General features: G+C 45.0%; 1 protein-coding gene across 5 annotated transcripts in view; it reads left to right on the top strand.

Moving 5' to 3' along the window:
* Positions 1–17,575, top strand: part of ARFGEF3 (ARFGEF family member 3) — a 179,249-nt gene that overhangs the window by 37,985 nt on the left and 123,689 nt on the right. For 2 of the 5 annotated variants that reach the window (XM_051854295.3, XM_089332625.1), the window contains exons 3-4: positions 5,435–5,516; positions 9,208–9,339. In XM_051854295.3, coding sequence (XP_051710255.3) covers positions 5,435–5,516; positions 9,208–9,339 — 214 coding nt within the window. Of the gene's footprint in view, positions 1–5,151; positions 5,332–5,434; positions 5,517–8,286; positions 8,426–9,207; positions 9,340–17,575 lie in introns of those variants that run through there. The other 3 variants (XM_089332622.1, XM_089332623.1, XM_089332624.1) reach the window with 3 other exon arrangements.

Below are 17,575 nucleotides of genomic sequence, written 5' to 3'. Positions count from 1 at the left end.
ACTTGAACCAGAGCCGCAGAGACTCTGTGAAGGTATTCGGAGAATTATTTAATAAATGACACAGATCACAGAGTCATAGTGTATAAGGCGACCTTAGCATATAAGGTGTCCTCATGCTTCTGCCCACCTGGCACATCCAAACAGAATCAGCCTACCATTCAGGGATGCATTTGGTTTCATTTGAAGCTTGTGTTTGTGCTCCCATTGAAAGGTGATTATTGGTACATCCAATTCTTCCATGTTCACCCATTTAAATTTCCCTTTGTCCATTGTTATCTTCCAGCCCAATAAAGCTGGTCTGTGAACCGCGACAAGGTAGTTAAGGAAATAGGATCCGTCTCCTTGACACGACCAGACACTGTCACGGATGCCGTCTGCTTCATGCATATACATATGCAGCACAGCTAATGGCTCTGCTTGAAGAAATAATGACATGTCAGGACATGGAACCTGGGGCTGCCACCTTTATTTAATTAGGCAAAAATGAATTTGCACATGCCTGTGCATACAGAATAATCACTTACTGTAACTGAATGTTGGTTTTGGTATGCCCTTCTCCCAATGAGACAGCATCTAGAAAGATCAAACGATGACTTATTACAATGCAGTATGCACAGTGGGGACGCAGTGTGTCATGTTGCATCTTCATTATAGATCTTGTCCTGAGACCCAATTAACAGGCCTGTTATTCACTTTCATTAAAATCAGGTTAGCAACAAAATGAAGGCAGGAGTGTTTTTATGCTATCCTAGAGCAAACGATGAAATTGGGTTTGCCCTGTGAGTTTCCTTTAATCCTGCTGTGTTCCTTTCCCATGAGCTCAGGCCTGAAGCTGTGACCGTGTTCTAGGGGACTGCTGATGGGGTGAGAGGCCGTGGATATTGAAGGGAGTCAGACATACACCTCCCTCCCTACAGACACACACACGAAGCTGCCTCTCTGCTCAGGGCTTTGTGCAACATCATCTCCAGGGCCATTCTGGGAGAACCCTAAGCTTAGCCGGGGAATGCAGCCCTCCAGTCTGCCACGGACCCCAGAGTTTCCACCGTGTTGGGTACCACTTCACACAGCAGCTCTTCACTGGACACTCATATGGAGACCTGTGCAATCCTCTGACACAACGTGTGCCCTATCTACCGAGAAGGGTGTTCTTCTAGGACCGGTGTTTGAGGGCCAGGGAAAGGTTAAGAAACACATCAGCTTTCTCAGGTCTGTTGAGACTGAAGGAAGTTAGAAGGAATTTAGTCTTGGGAGTCAGATGAATTTGGATTTAAATCGTCTCCATGTGTTTTAGCTGTGTGGCATTGGACAGGCTACAGAACCTCTCTGAACCACCATTTTCCCAACCATAAAGCAGAGGTAAAAATATCTGTTTGACGGGAATAAAAAGAAAAATAGTAAGTGATGGATTTCCCTTTTCTCTTTCATCCCCTGAGCACAAATGAAAGCAGATACCTGCTTTGCGTTGTTCTGGGCTGAGTCTCCCCAGCAACCATCCTAGTGCCTGCCACATGGAAGGCACCAAGTGTTGGTTGAATGGATGACTGACTGCGTGCTTGGATGAAGTGCCTTGGTTTGCTGCCCAGATGAGATCTCTGTAGCCCTTTTCCAGGAGAGACCTTGGTGCTATCCTTGTTTTGACCTTCCTAAGAGAGTTAGATTCACGTCCTGCCCCAAATCTTTCTGGATACATGACAAGTTTAGAGTTGTTTATCCTTTTCTGAAAATCATGATCTGTGTTGGGTGCTTTGTCTGTGTCAAAGCTGGGAAAACTAAAACTTGGGGGTCAAATCTGGCCCTTTGCCCCTTTTTGGAAATAAAGTTTTATTGAGATACAGCCATGCGCATTGATTCGCTTGTTTTCTTTGACTGCCTTTGGCTTTAGCAGAGCTGAAGAGGTGAGACAGAGACCATATGGACTGCATAGCCTAAAATATGTAGTATTTGACTCTTTTCAGAAAATGCTTACCAACCTCTAATATATATATTTGTACTCTTTTGCTATAACCCTGCAAGATTGATCTTAAGATGTGTCGCTCCCCCTCTTCGTGGAGGAACGACACAGGACCCTGCGCTGTTCTTTCGTCTGCTCGGCCCTCCCCGGGTTTGCTGCTGGTTCTTCCCGGGTTGGCTACTATCCCTTCCACCTCCGTGGAAGGGCAGTTCCCCCTGGCCACATTCCCCACTTCCGCAGGGGAGCGGCACACCGCCGGCCGGCTTTCTCGGGGGCTGCACGGGTTCCCTTAGATGTTCCCCATAGATGTTTCCCATAGATGTTCCCGGTGCATGCCGTCTCTCTCCTCCTTTATAGTCCTCCTCCGCCAATCCCAACTCGGCTGCCCACACGCCGAGTACGCTGCTCTCCTCCAATCAGGAGCAAGTCCTACAGTTTATTAGTTGAACTGGAGGCAGCTGTGCGGAAGCTGTTTACTTCTCTCCCAGCGCCATATTGTGGGAGAGCAGATGCATAGAATAAGTCTTAATTCCAGTAACTCAGTCCAGTCCGGATTGCTCCCCACAAAGATGCCCTTTCCATAGGGAGTTATGAACAAAAAACAGTTAGGTTTTGTGGTGGAGGTTTGCGTGCAGGTCCTGCTCTTTCCGTTTAGCACCCTACCTGAACTGACTCTTCTGGTCCTGTCATGTGACCATAGCTGGCAGGGGGAGTAGTCGACAGTGTCCCCTGGAGTTGTGGCTCAACGTGGCAGTCCCAGCTTCTGTCAGCATTAATTGTGTGGATGTCTAAGCAGGCAAGAAAATGGAATGAGGATTTCTAGGGCAAAGGCTGCAGATGGCAGGGTAACATGGACATGCAATAGTTTATATGCAAATGCAATGCTGCGCCCCAGGAGTCAACAGGTTGAACATTTCCAAAGGATCCTTGTTGGTGCTGAAGGTGGCATCCACACTTGTTGCGTGCCCTTGATGATGAATAATGTGTGATGCTTGTGCTTTCTTCAGCCCATGGCTACCTAATAGACTTCTCCAGCTCCAGGCTATTAGTCTGTGAGGGTTGTTGTGAATTCTCTCTTCCAGCTCCCACCCCTGCCTGGGACCATACCCTCACTGGCAGATCTGCCTCCAAATTCAAGATGAAAGTCCTTTCCCAGTGACCTAATCTAACCTTGATGGTTTCAAGGGTTTCAGATGAAGTTCTGTGCTTTTTCTGTTAGTCCCCCATCTGCTTGTAATTTCCACTTCTCACTCTACCTTCACCCTTTGAGTTTTTGCAAAATTATCAACTGGTTATGATTGAACAAAAGAAACAGCATTGGAAAAATTGCCTATTCCTGCTCCAAGGGACTGCACAGAGGTATTTGCCTTGTAGCTACGACACATGCTGACAGTGAAGATAACAGGGGCAAAATTGTAACCACCCAACTGGAAGTAACACCGTTAGGTAATTTACCCATGTGGCAAAAGGGGTATCTAATGAAAACTGGCGCTAGTGTTAATCACCTATCATATAAGAACGGATATTGCAGCCCTGGGTTTGAGAGGGAAGAGCTGAGAAGGGCAGGAAGGCCAGGGTTCTTCCTGATGGCGTTTTCAGCTTGGTCTTTGTGGCTGGCACTAGGGAGGTCCATCTCTTGCAAAGCTGCTAACAGAAGATTCCACAGACAAGCAGCAGAGCTGCAGGTGCACCGGGGGAATGAGAGCTATAATTAACTTTCTATTTCATTGTATTTTACAACAGTGACCCTTAATTCTCCAAAGACGTTAACCTATTGTCCACCCCTGTGGCTGTCCCACTGTCTAAAAGTCAATGACTTTCAGCTTTTGCTGAAAATAGAAAGCTGATAAAAATGGGGCTCCCCAGGTTTCAGTAGGGGTGGAGGAGCCTGGTAAAATGAAGTAACATTTATTTTGCCAGTGTAACTCCATGGGGAAATAAAAGGCTGATTAATATTCTTTGTTGTTTAATTATTTAGAGTGAATGCTTCTAACTAAAGAATATTTTTGTCCTCATAGCTTTTAGTTTATTCCTCACATATTTTAGTGCCCTGTGGTTTTTTTAATTTATTTTTTAGGTTTTAAAATATCCAAGTAGCTCTTCATTCATTCATTCATTTTCATTACACCAAATAATGTTGCAAGTAATGTTGTTCCTTCTCATTGGCCAGGATTATCAGTGGTCTGTTTTTAATTCTTTCACAAACATGTGCTTATTACAAACCAGTCACAGAATTCAAGTCCACCTCCTGATGGATACTAGCGAGTAAATTATTTTACAATGTTATTTAAGTTATACAAGTTTCATGTATTTTATGTATACAAAGGAACATACTTCCCACCCTAGATTCCCTCCGGCCCATGCTCCAACCCTTCTTCCTCCCCCCTTTCTCTCATTCCCAGTATTTTTACAAAGACCTACTTTTTTGTTTTTGTTTTTTTTTTGGCAGGCAGAGTGGACAGTGAGAGAGAGAGACAGGTCTTCCTTTGCCGTTGGTTCATCCTCCAATGGCCATTGCGGCCGGCGCACTGCAGCCAGCGCACCGTGCTGATCCAATGGCAGGAGCCAGGTACTTCTCCTGGTCTCCCATGGGGTGCAGGGCCCAAGCACTTGGGCCATCTCCACTGCACTCCCGGGCCACAGCAGAGAGCTGGCCTGGAAGGGGGGCAACCGGGACAAAATCCGGCACCCTGACCGGGACTAGAACCCAGGGTGCCGGCGCCGCAAGGCGGAGGATTAGCCTAGTGAGCCACGGCGCCGGCTACAAAGACCTACTTTCAGTTTACTTAATGATTGTAAAGTTATCTCTACACTAAGTAAAAGAGTTCAACAAATACTTGAAGGGAAAAAAAACACCATTCCTCAACAGAAGAGACAAAGGCTACAAACAATCATTGAATCTCAAAATGTCCATTTCACTCCAGTACATTACATTTTAGGCATGAATAAATTTTTAAACTATCAATAATTCTTGAATACTTTTGAGTTTGGAAGTAATTGATAACTAGGTAGGATTTCAGTTTATATTGATGAGGTGGCGGAATGCCGGTGGTGATGTAATTACTTCTACATGAAGAAGGGAGTTGAGCAAGGCGGATACATCTGTAGGCATGGTGCGCCTGTGTCTTGTTCACCCCAGGTGTTCTGGATGTGAGCAATTGCCTTAATCTGAGAAGCAGCAAAGCGTGCTCATGGACCAACCCAGCGGGTACTAATTAGCGAGCCACAGACTAATCAGCGAAAGGCCTCATGTTTGAGCTCCCCATAGCCATACTGAGAAGGCAGAGTTGCTGATAGGCTATTGTGTCTGCACAGCATTCGGCCATGTGCTTTTTAGGAGAAGCCCGTGTGCACTTTCGTTACTGGTTGTAGTTTTTGTGAGCGGTGGTGGTGTTTGGGGGTGGATGTACATAAGGCTTATATTGCTTGACTGCCAACTTCGCTGAGCTCACATGTGATCCTTATTGATGTGTTTGCCAGGGAGAAATGCCTGCTCCCTCTCCAGTTGGCTTTGGAATCCAAGAATGTGAAGCTGGCCCAACACGCCTTGGCAGGGATGCAGGTATGGCTTTGAATGCAGTGGGGTGACAGATATTGACAGGCCACTTTGGTACTGAAAGAGCAAATAGTTAACTTTTTAAATTCTAGCAGTTTCAAGACTCTGAAATTTACTGTTTATGGGTGAAATGGTCATTTTTCCATTTAATTATTGTTTGTAGCTATTGTCTATATTCTCACTAAATGAGGTCTTTTTGCTTTTTACTTGTTAAACTTATTTGGTGAAGCAATGTCTTTTTACTGTAAATAAATTTAAAATATGTTATTTCACAAACTAAAAACTAGGAAAGGGAGAAGGAAAAAGGGTGAGAAGGAAGAAGGTTGGGAGGGAATATCATGTTGTTTTTTTTTTTTCTAAAGATTTTATTTATTTACTTGAGAGGTAGAGCTATAGATAGAGAGGGAGAGACATAGAGAAAGGTCTTTCCTGCACTGGTTCACTCCCCAAGTGGCCACCACAGCCAGAGCTGGGATGCTCAGGAGCCAGGAGCTTCTTCTGGGTCTCCCACATGGGTGCAGGGGCCCAAGCACTTGGGCCATCTTCTACAGCTTTCCCATAGGCAGAGAACTGGTTTGGAAGAGAGGAAGCCGGGACACAAACCAGTGCCCATATGGGATGCTGGTGCTGAAGGCAGAGGCTTAGCCTACTATGCAACAGTGCCGGCCCCCATTATATCCTGTAGAATTGTATCTACAAAGGACATTGAATCTGTTAAAAAAACTATTTAAAAATGTTTAAAAATGCCATATTTGTTAAAAAAAGAAATTAAGGTTAAAATCAATTGATTTTTCCATCTGAACATATTATGCCTGTCTACGACCAATTGGCATACAGTTCTTGGGACACCTATTGTAACCTCTTTTGTTCACCTTAATTTATTTGTTAATATCTAATACTTTCTGTGATAAAAAAATTTGCCTATTTCCATTTTTTGTACAAAATATTCAGGATTCTAAAGTGAAGGCATATCTAATTTCAGGCTACTGTATTTGAAAATTTCAAAGAAAGAGAAAATCTGTTGATTTTGTAGGTAAAAAACTTTTTAAAAAGACTCAGAAATTTGATTGAACCAGAAATTAACCATAGATGAAGACAGCTTTCCTTATAGCCAGCAGAATTTCTTTGCACACTGTCACTGGGTTGAACCTTTGTAGTCAGACCCTGAAGCATGTGGACCCAGCTGAGTTCACACAGATATGAAGGGAACATTCTTGTGGCATCCAACTTCTAGAAGAAAAAAGGATCCCAAGAAAGAGATCCTAGGTTCATACCAAGTCAGATCTTATGTACATTTTAAACATCTGTGATTCTGAATGGTGAGAATGGATGGCAAACTAGATTGTATGTTGTTTTTAATCTACAGTTAGATTGGCAAATGAATTTCTGTTCAGCAATGGACCACATGTACACCATGGTTCTATGATATTATAACAAAGCTGCAAACTTCCTGTCACCTAGTTTTTAAAATTGTACTTTTTCTATCTATAGATAGGGTTAGAGATACAAATAGCATTGTGTTACACAGTAGCATCTTGTACAGGTTTGCAACCTAGGAGCAATAGGCTACACCATTTAGCCCAGGTGTGTGAAAGGCTGTACGTCTATGCCTGTGTAAGTACACTCCATGATGTTCACACAATGAAATGGCTTAATGATGTGTTTCTCTGGATGAATCCCCAGTATTAAGCAAATGCACAACTATATTTTGTTTCCAAAGCAAGGCTGGGAAGGAAAAAAGAATTTGGTTAAATAGGAAGTCAGATTGTTTGAACACATTTCCTTCTCTGAGCATTTGGGTCCAATTCCAACAGGGACAGGGTGATGACTGTATTACTACCACACTGACTTTTAGGAGTCTGTTTGTGAGACACAGGCTCTGTGAAGGTCAAGTCTGGGGCTTGGGGGAGCTTGTCCAGTGTGGTCCTGGGTTAGTGACAATTGTCCAATGTCTTTTCATGTCAGTAAGGTCTTATCTCATAGCTACTGTCTTAAGTTCAAGGATGTCCCTGATACTTTTTGAAAGTTACTATATACAGAAGACTTAGAAAGCAGCTCTCCCCCTGGCCGTTGAATTTGAATTAGTTATTGTAAATTTTCATATGTAACAGGTGTGAAATTTGTAAACTCTGTTGGTAACATTGAAAACGTCTTGCTTTTCTCCACGGTAACTAGGCCAGCAGCAAAGATGAATGAGAGTTTGTTTGACCTGCCACTTTGGTTCCTTTTTCTCTAGCATTATGTAGTTGTTTTCAAACCCCTGCTGTTTGAGCAGCCACATCATGTTGTCAGGGGTTTATTTAATTGTGAGTTTCCATGCCTTGGTGCGGGTGAGCTTTTCATTGAGCATCCTTTGCTGCCTCCTGGTAACTTTCACACCTTATTAGACCTTCCCAGTCTTATCATTTCAAGGAAAAACCGCTTTGTATATAAACTTGAACTGTTGGCTGACCTGAACATACTACATGATTCTGAACATCCTCTTTGAAAAAATATTGGGTACTAAGTCAGAGAGTCTTAAGTAGGAACGTTTGGAATACCTGTTTTCCAGCTTGGCAGCAGCAGGACGGTCAAAGAGGGAGTTACAAGGAGAATGCCACAGGGTCCTTACAGGCTGCACCTGTTGGCCACGTGGGGCGAGAACACGTCAAACAGGGAGGTGCATAAACTCCTGTGCGGAGGCCTCAGAAATCAACCGTCCAGGAAAGGCTGGGAGAGAGTGGCTTACCCACAACTCTCAGGAGTGAGATTTGAGGGCTTCAGGGTGAGTCAGCCTAGAATGTGCCATGACTACCGGCTAAGCTCATCTGGCCTTAGAATGTGACTCGGGGTGTGTGACTCTTCCTTATCACCCCGTCCTGGAAGTCCTCAGGGGCGTTTGCTCCGGTGGCCACATCCTGAGTAGCAGAATACAGGTGAGGCCTCGGCATTGTGCAGAGAACCTTCGGGGAGGCCAAGGGGCTGGAGTACGGGCAAGAAGAGGCTTGGGGGGCTTCAAGGCTGGCTCCAGATATTCCGGAAAGGGCAATCCCCGGATAGCTGCCTTTAGACGTTGTGAAATGCAATATCTGTGGTCTCAGGGGACAGTGAGGGAGTCAGATTTGTTGCTAGGCAGGGTTTGGTACAATCTCAGGTCGAATTTTAAGCAAAAATAAGAGTTGTCTGTATAGTGCAAAGGGCTATCCTGTAAGATGGACCCACGGGAATCTTCCGGAAACTGTCTCCCTTTTGAGGTTTTTGTGGGATGCATTTTCTGACGGGGAAATACATTAAGGTTTTTGGATTAATGGGTAATTCCTGACCCAGGGCAGCTCACGCAGGAAGTCAAAAGATAAATGACTAAGAACTTGTCTGTTTCCTGGGACAAAGCGACACTCAAGGGGTGTGTGTGTGTATTGAGTGCAGCTGAACTCCCCTTAACACATTCATCCTCCTTTCCCTCTACAAATAACTGGAAGGGCCACACATTAGAATTTTGCTCCCTGAAATTTAGAGGGCGTTATCATGGACTAGGAAATGGTCTTCACCCAAAAGTGTTTAATCAGGATTGGATGCATTTTCTTGTTAATGGGATATTAAAGGCCTCCAGCTACATGTCTCCCAAGTTAAAAAAAAAAATCATCTATACAGAATGTGACACAACAGACTGAGGCAGTGGGGAGAGCCTGTCTGCTCACTGCCCTGTGTCTCTTTGCAGAAGCTTCTGGCAGAAGAGAGGTTTGTATCCATGGAAACAGACTCTGATGAGAAGCAGCTGCTCAACCAGATCCTGAATGCCGTGAAAGTGACGCCTTCACTAAATGAAGACCTGCAGGTGGAAGTGATGAAGGTTGGTTTGGCCCCACTGCACGTCCCTGGGGCGGAAGCGCACTCTGACCCCCAGCACCCATTGCTGTCTTGAAGCTGCCTCTGCATGTGGTCACCATGCATTTGGAATAGATGGTTATTATCCTGGCTTGTGGTCCCCCTAAATTACCTGGCCCGTATAACAAGAGAGAGTTATAATCTTAATACGTCTGAAGATTTTTGTCCTGGTACTGCAAAGCAAGTGTTGTTAGGAAATGTACTTACTACCATTTAAGAGAATGTGAGTAGTTCCATTGGGGTCGATTAGATGGATTATCCTGGCTTTTCTGCAAAGATCTAACCATGTGTTGATCCACCCTGAGGTTTCGGCAGTCTAGGGGAAGAAGACCATCCTTGGGAGGCCTTAGCGTCTCATCTTTTTTTTCCTGTCTCCAGTTTTATGAACCATCTCTCCCTCATTCCATTTATCACCTCCCTTTAGGCCTGGCATTTCTACCTTGCCTTTCTCCTTCCCTTGGCAATCACCAGGATTGGGTGTCCCGTGGGCTACCTGGAATGGGTACTGTCTTGTGAGTGAGCGGTGGGTTGGGCAGAACAGGATAGAAATCTCTGCCCCAGAACCGTGCTTTGATCAGGGTAGCAAGGCTTTTAGTAATGCTGCCCTTCCCTCCCTAGAGGAACACATGGAAAGGAGTATTCAAGAACCGTTTCCTGAGGACTTCACTTCCACGGGTGTTAGTTTCTCCGTTCAGAAAAGAGAAGATTGATTTCCATCTTGACGCTTTCCTCCTGCCCGGGCCTCCTCCTAACCTTGTTGGTGGGTGGTTTAGGGTAGTGACGAAGAGCTCAGACTCTGGAGCCCGCCTGTCTTGGTCGACTTTTCCTTCCTCCATTTCCTGGCTGGATGACCTTAGATAGAACCCTGAACTGCCCTGGGGCTTCATCTTCCATTTGACAGATGAGGAGAAATAGTGGTGCCCACCCAACAGCATTGTTTTGAAGCTTAAATAAGGTGACATGTGTAAAGAATTTAGTATAGTAACAGAACAATAGCAAGTGCTTTAGAAGTGTTGTATACAAGGGGGCTTCAAAAAGTTGGTGGAAAATGGAATAAAAGGTAAGTTTATTTTGGTGTGGGGGAAAATGGAAATCCATGCATACTTTTTTAATAATGTGTCAAAAAAAATAATAATAATGTGCATATTCCATGAACTTTTTGAAGACCTGTCATGTTACCACTGCTGTCCTCATTCCCTTTGCTGCTGGGGGAGAGAATCTCAGTTGAGGGGCTGGGCATGTGACCTGTTCACCAGTGTCCCAGGCAAGTGTCCAACGCAGAAGACATGGGTCACCCTGAAGCTAGCGGCTCCTTAAGATCGCATTCATTTTTAACCCATTTGATTCTGGAATGTACAATTCTGCCTTAGCTTTCAACATAAGCTCAGAGATTGTGTTATTCTGGAAGTTCTGGGAGTAAGTTTTTTGTGGAATTCCAAAATCTGTATTACAATTAAAAGGAGGAAGTGCCTATTCTTGTAGGCACCATGAAAAAGCAGGGTGTTCAGTGGCTCTATCAACAGTAACCCCCGTTCTGAAAACTTGTGTTTGCATTCGAATTCCAGCCCAGCCGTGCCTTCTGCCTGCCTTGCTGAGAGAGGTGTTGACATGGGTGGACTCCTGGCAACTGAAAAAAAAGCCATCTTACTGGGCTTTCTTTTTTTTTTTTTTTTTTTTTTTTTTTTTTTTGACAGGCAGAGTGGACAGTGAGAGAGAGAGACAGAGAGAAAGGTCTTCCTTTTTGCCGTTGGTTCACCCTCCAATGGCCGCCGCGGCCAGCGCGCTGCGACCAGCGCACCGCGCTGATCCGATGGCAGGAGCCAGGAGCCAGGTGCTTCTCCTGGTCTCCCATGGGGTGCAGGGCCCAAGCACCTGGGCCATCCTCCACTGCACTCCCTGGCCATAGCAGAGAGCTGGCCTGGAAGAGGGGCAACCGGGACAGAATCCGGCGCCCCGACCGGGACTAGAACCCGGTGTGCCGACGCCGCTAGGCGGAGGATTAGCCTAGTGAGCCGCGGCGCCGGCCCTGGGCTTTCTTTTTTTAAAGATTTATTTTTTTGTTTGAGAGAGGGGGAGGGGTCTTCCATCTGACGGTTCACTCGCCAAGTGACTGTAGCTGCCAGGACTGAACCAGACCAAAGCCAGGAGCCTCATTCTGTTCCCTCATGTAGGTGGCAGGGGCCCAAGCACCTGGGCCATCCTCCATTGCTTTTCCCAGGCCATAGGCAGAGCTGGATCAGAAGTGGAGCAGCAGGAACATGAACTGGAACCCATATGGGATGCTGATGTTGTGGGCGGTGGCCCACCCTCTATGCCACAACACCAGCCCGATTAGTCAGCTTTCAAATGGCACACCATATGTAAAGGACCACGGTACTTTTAGTCGATGTCTGAGAGGAAAGTCAGACACTCTCAGAACAAAGAAAAGTAATATATGAGCTTTCACTCAGATTTCCAGAATGCGTAAGAGCATAAGGACCTTTGCTACATGTTGTTATTTTTTGATTTATATATTGAAATTGGGAAGAATTTTTCAACTCAAACCCAGCATTAGGGCGACTTATGCTCTTATTTTAGACAAACACTTTTAACCAAAGTGCTAGAAAATGGATGACATGGTAACCAAACTAGGTAATATTATTAGCATCAAATAAAACTTCATGGATGGTTGTCTCATTGTGATAGTCAGAGATGAGGGCTCCATGGCCGTTTCCTTCTCCTGAGATTTAAAATACCCATTTGGGTATAAGGGTTGATCCAAATTAAAGAATTTCTGGCTTAGAATAATCAGGTTTTTTATTGTTGTTGTTACCTCCTGTCTGTATGCAGAGGGAACACCTATACCCATTTTGTAGTGATCTGTTCAGTCTTTGGTCCCTTTATCCTACCCTTCTGTATGTCTTGTTCTGTATGTCTTGTCATGATCCAAGGAATAACTCTTCACCAAAGCCTTGTTTGGCTAAGACCACTACTATGTTAAAATGGTTTTACCACCTATTCTCCCAAATACTGTATTTTAGACCAAAAAAAAAAAAAAGATGACTCCTTGGAGGAAGGATTAGATTCCATTAATACGGAGGGTATGTTAGTCCAGTCTTGTGCTTTTGCATACCTCATTCTGATGATAAGTTTATATTTCCTGTAAAAATCCTCTCGTCATTTTATATAAGTATTTTGAAGATGTTAAACTTTTTAAGATGTGACACAGTAAACATTTGTAACTCTTGGTCTGGGAATACTGTTCAGGAGGAATAAAGCACTGTTATGAAGTTTTATCTCTGTCCACCAATGGCATGGACACTGTTAGATTAAATCATAGACATTATTTGTTAAAAGGCATCAGGCGTTTTATTCACATATCGCTCTCTACTAGTCCTTAGAAACATGAGAAGCTGAATCCTGTCACATTCTTGAGAGTTTGCAGTCACTATCTGAAATTCCCAGAGAGGAAATAATCATCTCTCTTAGTGATTGCCCCCCAATTAAGCAGAATCCAGCTCATAACAAACCCAACATTCCCGATGATAGTGTTTTCATTTAGGGAGAAAGCCCCATCAGAATGTTAAAGAAAATCAGAGATGCTTGCTTCGGACAAATAGGAATGAAGTGAAATTACCTCCTCACTCTCTGTATACTACTTAACAGGACGGGGAGAAAATGCAACTATGACTTACTGCAATGGCTAGGAAACCTAAACAGAATTTTCTGGCTTGGACAAAGTGTCAGAGCTGTGAAGAATCAGCAAGAAGTTTCCTCTAAAGATAGAGTACCTTTGAAATGGTTAGTAGGTAGATGGTAATTAGGTTAAGTAACCTCTTCCCATGCTCTGTGTGCCATTTCTGTAAAGGCGAGGCAGACTTCGGAAGAGCCCGGAATGTAACTAATGCCATCTCTGGTTGCAGTAAATAGGACTTCCCTTCCTTCTTTCTAATGCGGAACCTTTAGTGAGGTTATTACCGGACACCCTGGCTGAGTCTGCGAAGCCAGAAAGGAACTGTGGGGGGAGGCAGGGGGAGGCAGGGGTGGGACATGGACGTCCTATCTCCGGAGTGCTGGCTTTGGCAATAAGGCAGGAGGTCATCTTGGATCCTGGGTAGTCGTGTGCTGAGTGATCTATTTCTGGTTGTCTTATTTCACGTGCATCTTTAGATTGTAGACGTGAATATTGGCAGGGTTTTCAGGCAGAAATGACAGGGGATGATTATTTAACATGGATTCTGCATCGGGCACTCTGCTTTGTGCTTTATATTCCTCCTGTGGTCACCCAGCTAGTGAAATGATGGGACCAGAATGTGAACCTTAGCGGCTTGAGGCCAAACCTGTGCTCCTTAACTTGGAGCCTGCTGAGTTGGTCCTGAGAGGCCCTTCAGCGGGAGCCAGCACTCCCCATTGTAGAGGTGACTGAGCAGAATAGTGAAGACACTGGCTAATGAGAGTAACGCTAGAGTGCTTCAGAGTCTCCTGTGGTTGCTGTATCCTCCCGTGATGCTCCCTCACTGGTTCTATGAGCTAGGTTCAAATATGAAAATCAAATCAACTCTAGTTCTACCAAATTAGCTAATCGCTGTGGTTTGTGAGAGAGGTGGGAAGGGAGGAGCGTGTCCTTTGCTGTTGAGGAATTTGTATTTATCAGAAAGTTAGCAAATACCTATAGAAAACAAGAGGAATCTTCAAAAAGTTAGTGGAAAATGCATATTATGTACAAAAATAATCTGTGGATTTCAAAAAATTTTTATGCAGAAGTGAACTTTAACTTTCATTTACCAAGAAGATACTGACATATCTGCATACAAAGGTGAGTGATTTATGGACACAGGGTTTACCCTGTGTGTGGTTGGGAGTCCTACCTTCAGGGTGTCCACTCAGAACTCTGAGAGGAGTATGCTTCTAAATTCAGTATGAATATCATCAGTGTAGTCAGTGTCTTGATCTGGGTGTAAGAAACAGGCCAAACGGAAGGACCATTTTAAAGTCTTCTCTCTGGCAGGCACTTGGCACAGGGGTTAAAACGTCACATTCCTTATTGGAGTGTCTGGGTAAGAGTACCAGCTCCATTCCCAATTCCAGTTGGATTCCAACTTCCTGCTAATGAACCCCGAGGAAGGCAGAAGGTGGCAGTGATGGCTCAAGTCATTGGGTTGCTACTACACATGTGGGTGACTTGACTGGAGCCCTGGCAGCCAGCCTGGGTCCTTGCAGTCCCTTGGAGAGAGAACGAGCAAGCGGGAGCTCTGTCTCTCTGCCTCTCAAGAAAGCAAAGAAGTAAAATCCCCTCTCGATCATGCTTTAATATAAAGTCTCATATCTGGGAAATTTGTCCAAATGGTTAGTAATGATGTTTTCCATTCTGGCATTTGGTCATCTGCAATGCCTTTTTTTTTTTTTTTTTTTTTGACATATAGAGTTATAGACAGAGAGAGACAGAGAGAAAGGTCTTCCTTCTGTTGGTTCACCCCTCAAATGGCCGCTACAGCCGGCCCGCTGCACCGATCTGAAGCCAGGAGCTAGGTGCTTCTTCCTGGTCTCCCATGCGGGTGCAGGGCCCAAGCACTTGGGCCATCCTCCACTGCACTCCCAGGCCACAGCAGAGAGCTGGACTGGAAAAGGAGCAACTGTGACTAGAACCCAGAACCCATATGGGATGCTGGCGTTGCAGGCGGAGGATTAACCAAGTGAGCCATAGCACCGGCCCCCTACAATGTCTTGTGGAAAAGAATGACCACTAGGGAAGTTGGAGGGTAAAATGGCTGGTTTGTCTTGTTTTCTTCAATCAGGGAGAAATCCCCTCCTAGCCTAACACTTAGACAATTTGCAGCAGTTTCTTTCTGTTTTTTACTATTTTTTTTTTTTTTTTTTTTTTTTTTTTTGACAGGCAGAGTGGACAGTGAGAGAGAGAGACAGAGAGAGAAAGGTCTTCCTTTGCCGTTGGTTCACCCTCCAATGGCCGCCGCTGCAGCCGGCGCACCGCACTGATCCGATGGCAGGAGCCAGGATCCAGGTGCTTTTCCTGGTCTCCCATGGGGTGCAGGGCCCAAGCACCTGGGCCATCCTCCACTGCACTCCCTGGCCATAGCAGAGAGCTGGCCTGGAAGAGGGGCAACCGGGACAGATTCCGGCGCCCCGACCGGGACTAGAACCCGGTGTGCCGGCGCCGCAAGGTGGAGGATTAGCCTATTGAGCCACGGCGCCGGCCACTATTTATTATTTTTATCTACTTGAAAGGCAAAGTGACACAGAGACAGAGAGGTCTTCTATCCACTGGTTCATTTCCCAAATGACAGCACCACTCAGTGCCCGGCCAGGCTGAAGCCAGCAAGTCCGAACTCTCTCTAGGTCTCAAGCCCAAGTGCTTGAGCTGTCATCTGCTACTCCCCAGGATGCATGAGTGGGAAGTTGGAGCTGGAGGTACAGTAGCTGGAACCCAAACCAGCATCCAGTATGGGATGAGAGCATTGCAAGTGGTGGCTTAACCCTCTGCGCCACAACACCCAACACAGGATGTTCAGCTTTTGGGAATGCCATGGCTGGGAGTTGAGCTAACAAACTTACAAACATATTGTTTGTGCAGTCAGCTCAGGGAAGTGTCTAAAAAGTGTGGCTTTGACAAGTACATGACTCTCAAACAGCCTTTTCTCTTCATGTTGCTGCTAAGACAAAGGTGGGGATCATTTTTTTCTGCTTTTCACACATATTAATAGATATGGGTACCTCAAAAAGTTTGTAGAGGGGCAGGTGTTGTGGTGCTGTAGGTTAAGTTACTGCCTGGAACATGCACATCCCGTATCAGAGTGCCATCTGGAATTCTGGCTACTCTGCTTCTGATGCAGCTTCCTGCTAACACATCTGGGAGGCAACGAATGATGGCAAGGGTTTGGGTCCCTGCCACCCACATGGGAAACCCAGATGGAGTTCCAGGCTCCTGGCTTGGGCCTGACCCAGCCCTGGCTGATGTGCCTATTTGGGGAAGGAATCAATGGGTGGAAGATCAGTCTCTCTTTCTTCCTGCTACTCTACCTTTTAAATAAATAAGTCATTTTCTTAAAATTATGGAATGTAGAATTGAAAAGATAAATTTATTTTGCTGCCAAAAAATTTGAAATCCATGCATAGGTTTTTTAAATAATATACATTTTCTATGATCTCTTTGAAGACTCCTAGTAATTCTAAGTTTTTCTTCCATGTTCCCTTCACTTTTGATCTGACTGCCTGGAACAGATAGTTAAACTATTTGAAAAAGCAAGGGGTAAGCACTGGAACCTTAGAAATGTAATTTTCCCTTGGATCTTTATGCATTCTTTTTGAGATGAAGAGATGTTCATACATATTAATTTTTGGAGCATCTTATTTCCAAGTACATTTGAATACATTTAAGAACCACTCTAAGGATCTTCAAACTTTCTCCCCACATGGTGGTTAAGTATAAATAGACATCTTATTTACTGTGGATATTCTAGAGTGCCTCACAGAGTGGGGAAAATCCTCCAGTTACATCAATCATGTATTCAATTTCTTCATCAAATCATTGATTACTTCCTGAGAGCCAGGCACTGTATTGAGCACGGAAGGTCTTGTGGTGAGGAGAACCAAAGAGAAATCGGTCTGTCCGTTTGGAGGCTTGTGATGGAGACAGCAACCAATGAGAGACATCACACACGCAGACTGTGGCAAATCCAGTGACAAGCTCATCTAGGGATTAGAAGAACATTGACAATGGGGCCTGCGGGAGGGCAGGTGGAGAGAGGACGTGGCAGGCTGTTATAGAAGAGTGAGCTTCAGGGCAAAAGATCTAAAGCACAAGGATGAATGGGAAGAACAGATTGCAGTGTTCAGGTTCATTGCAGCCAAACAAGAGAGAATTTTATTTTTCTTTCACATAAACTTAGGCCAGGGTTGGCTGAATCACCATACCAGAGATCCTCATTTCTTGGATATGGTTTCTCCACCTCATGATACACAGTGGCTGCTTGTTCCCAGCCAACACATCCTCATTCCAGCCGACTTGGAAGGGGGAAGGAGGACATTCTTGCTTATAGCTCTTTAGTTAGAACTCAGTCACACAGCAACACTGCATTGCAGGGAAGGCTGGGAAGTGTAGTCTTTATCTTGAGCAGTGCTGTGTCTGGGCTGTTGTGGCTGAAAGGGGACAGGATCGGCTTCCTGGCTGGCCACGTGATTGTCCCTGCACCATCCTCCAGCCCCAC

This window comes from Oryctolagus cuniculus, chromosome 5 (genome assembly GCF_051225735.1).
Source record: "Oryctolagus cuniculus isolate XC-2025 breed Fujian yellow rabbit chromosome 5, ASM5122573v1, whole genome shotgun sequence".
In the NCBI taxonomy this organism is placed as follows: domain Eukaryota; kingdom Metazoa; phylum Chordata; class Mammalia; order Lagomorpha; family Leporidae; genus Oryctolagus; species Oryctolagus cuniculus.
This window is presented reverse-complemented; position numbering and strand designations above follow the sequence as displayed.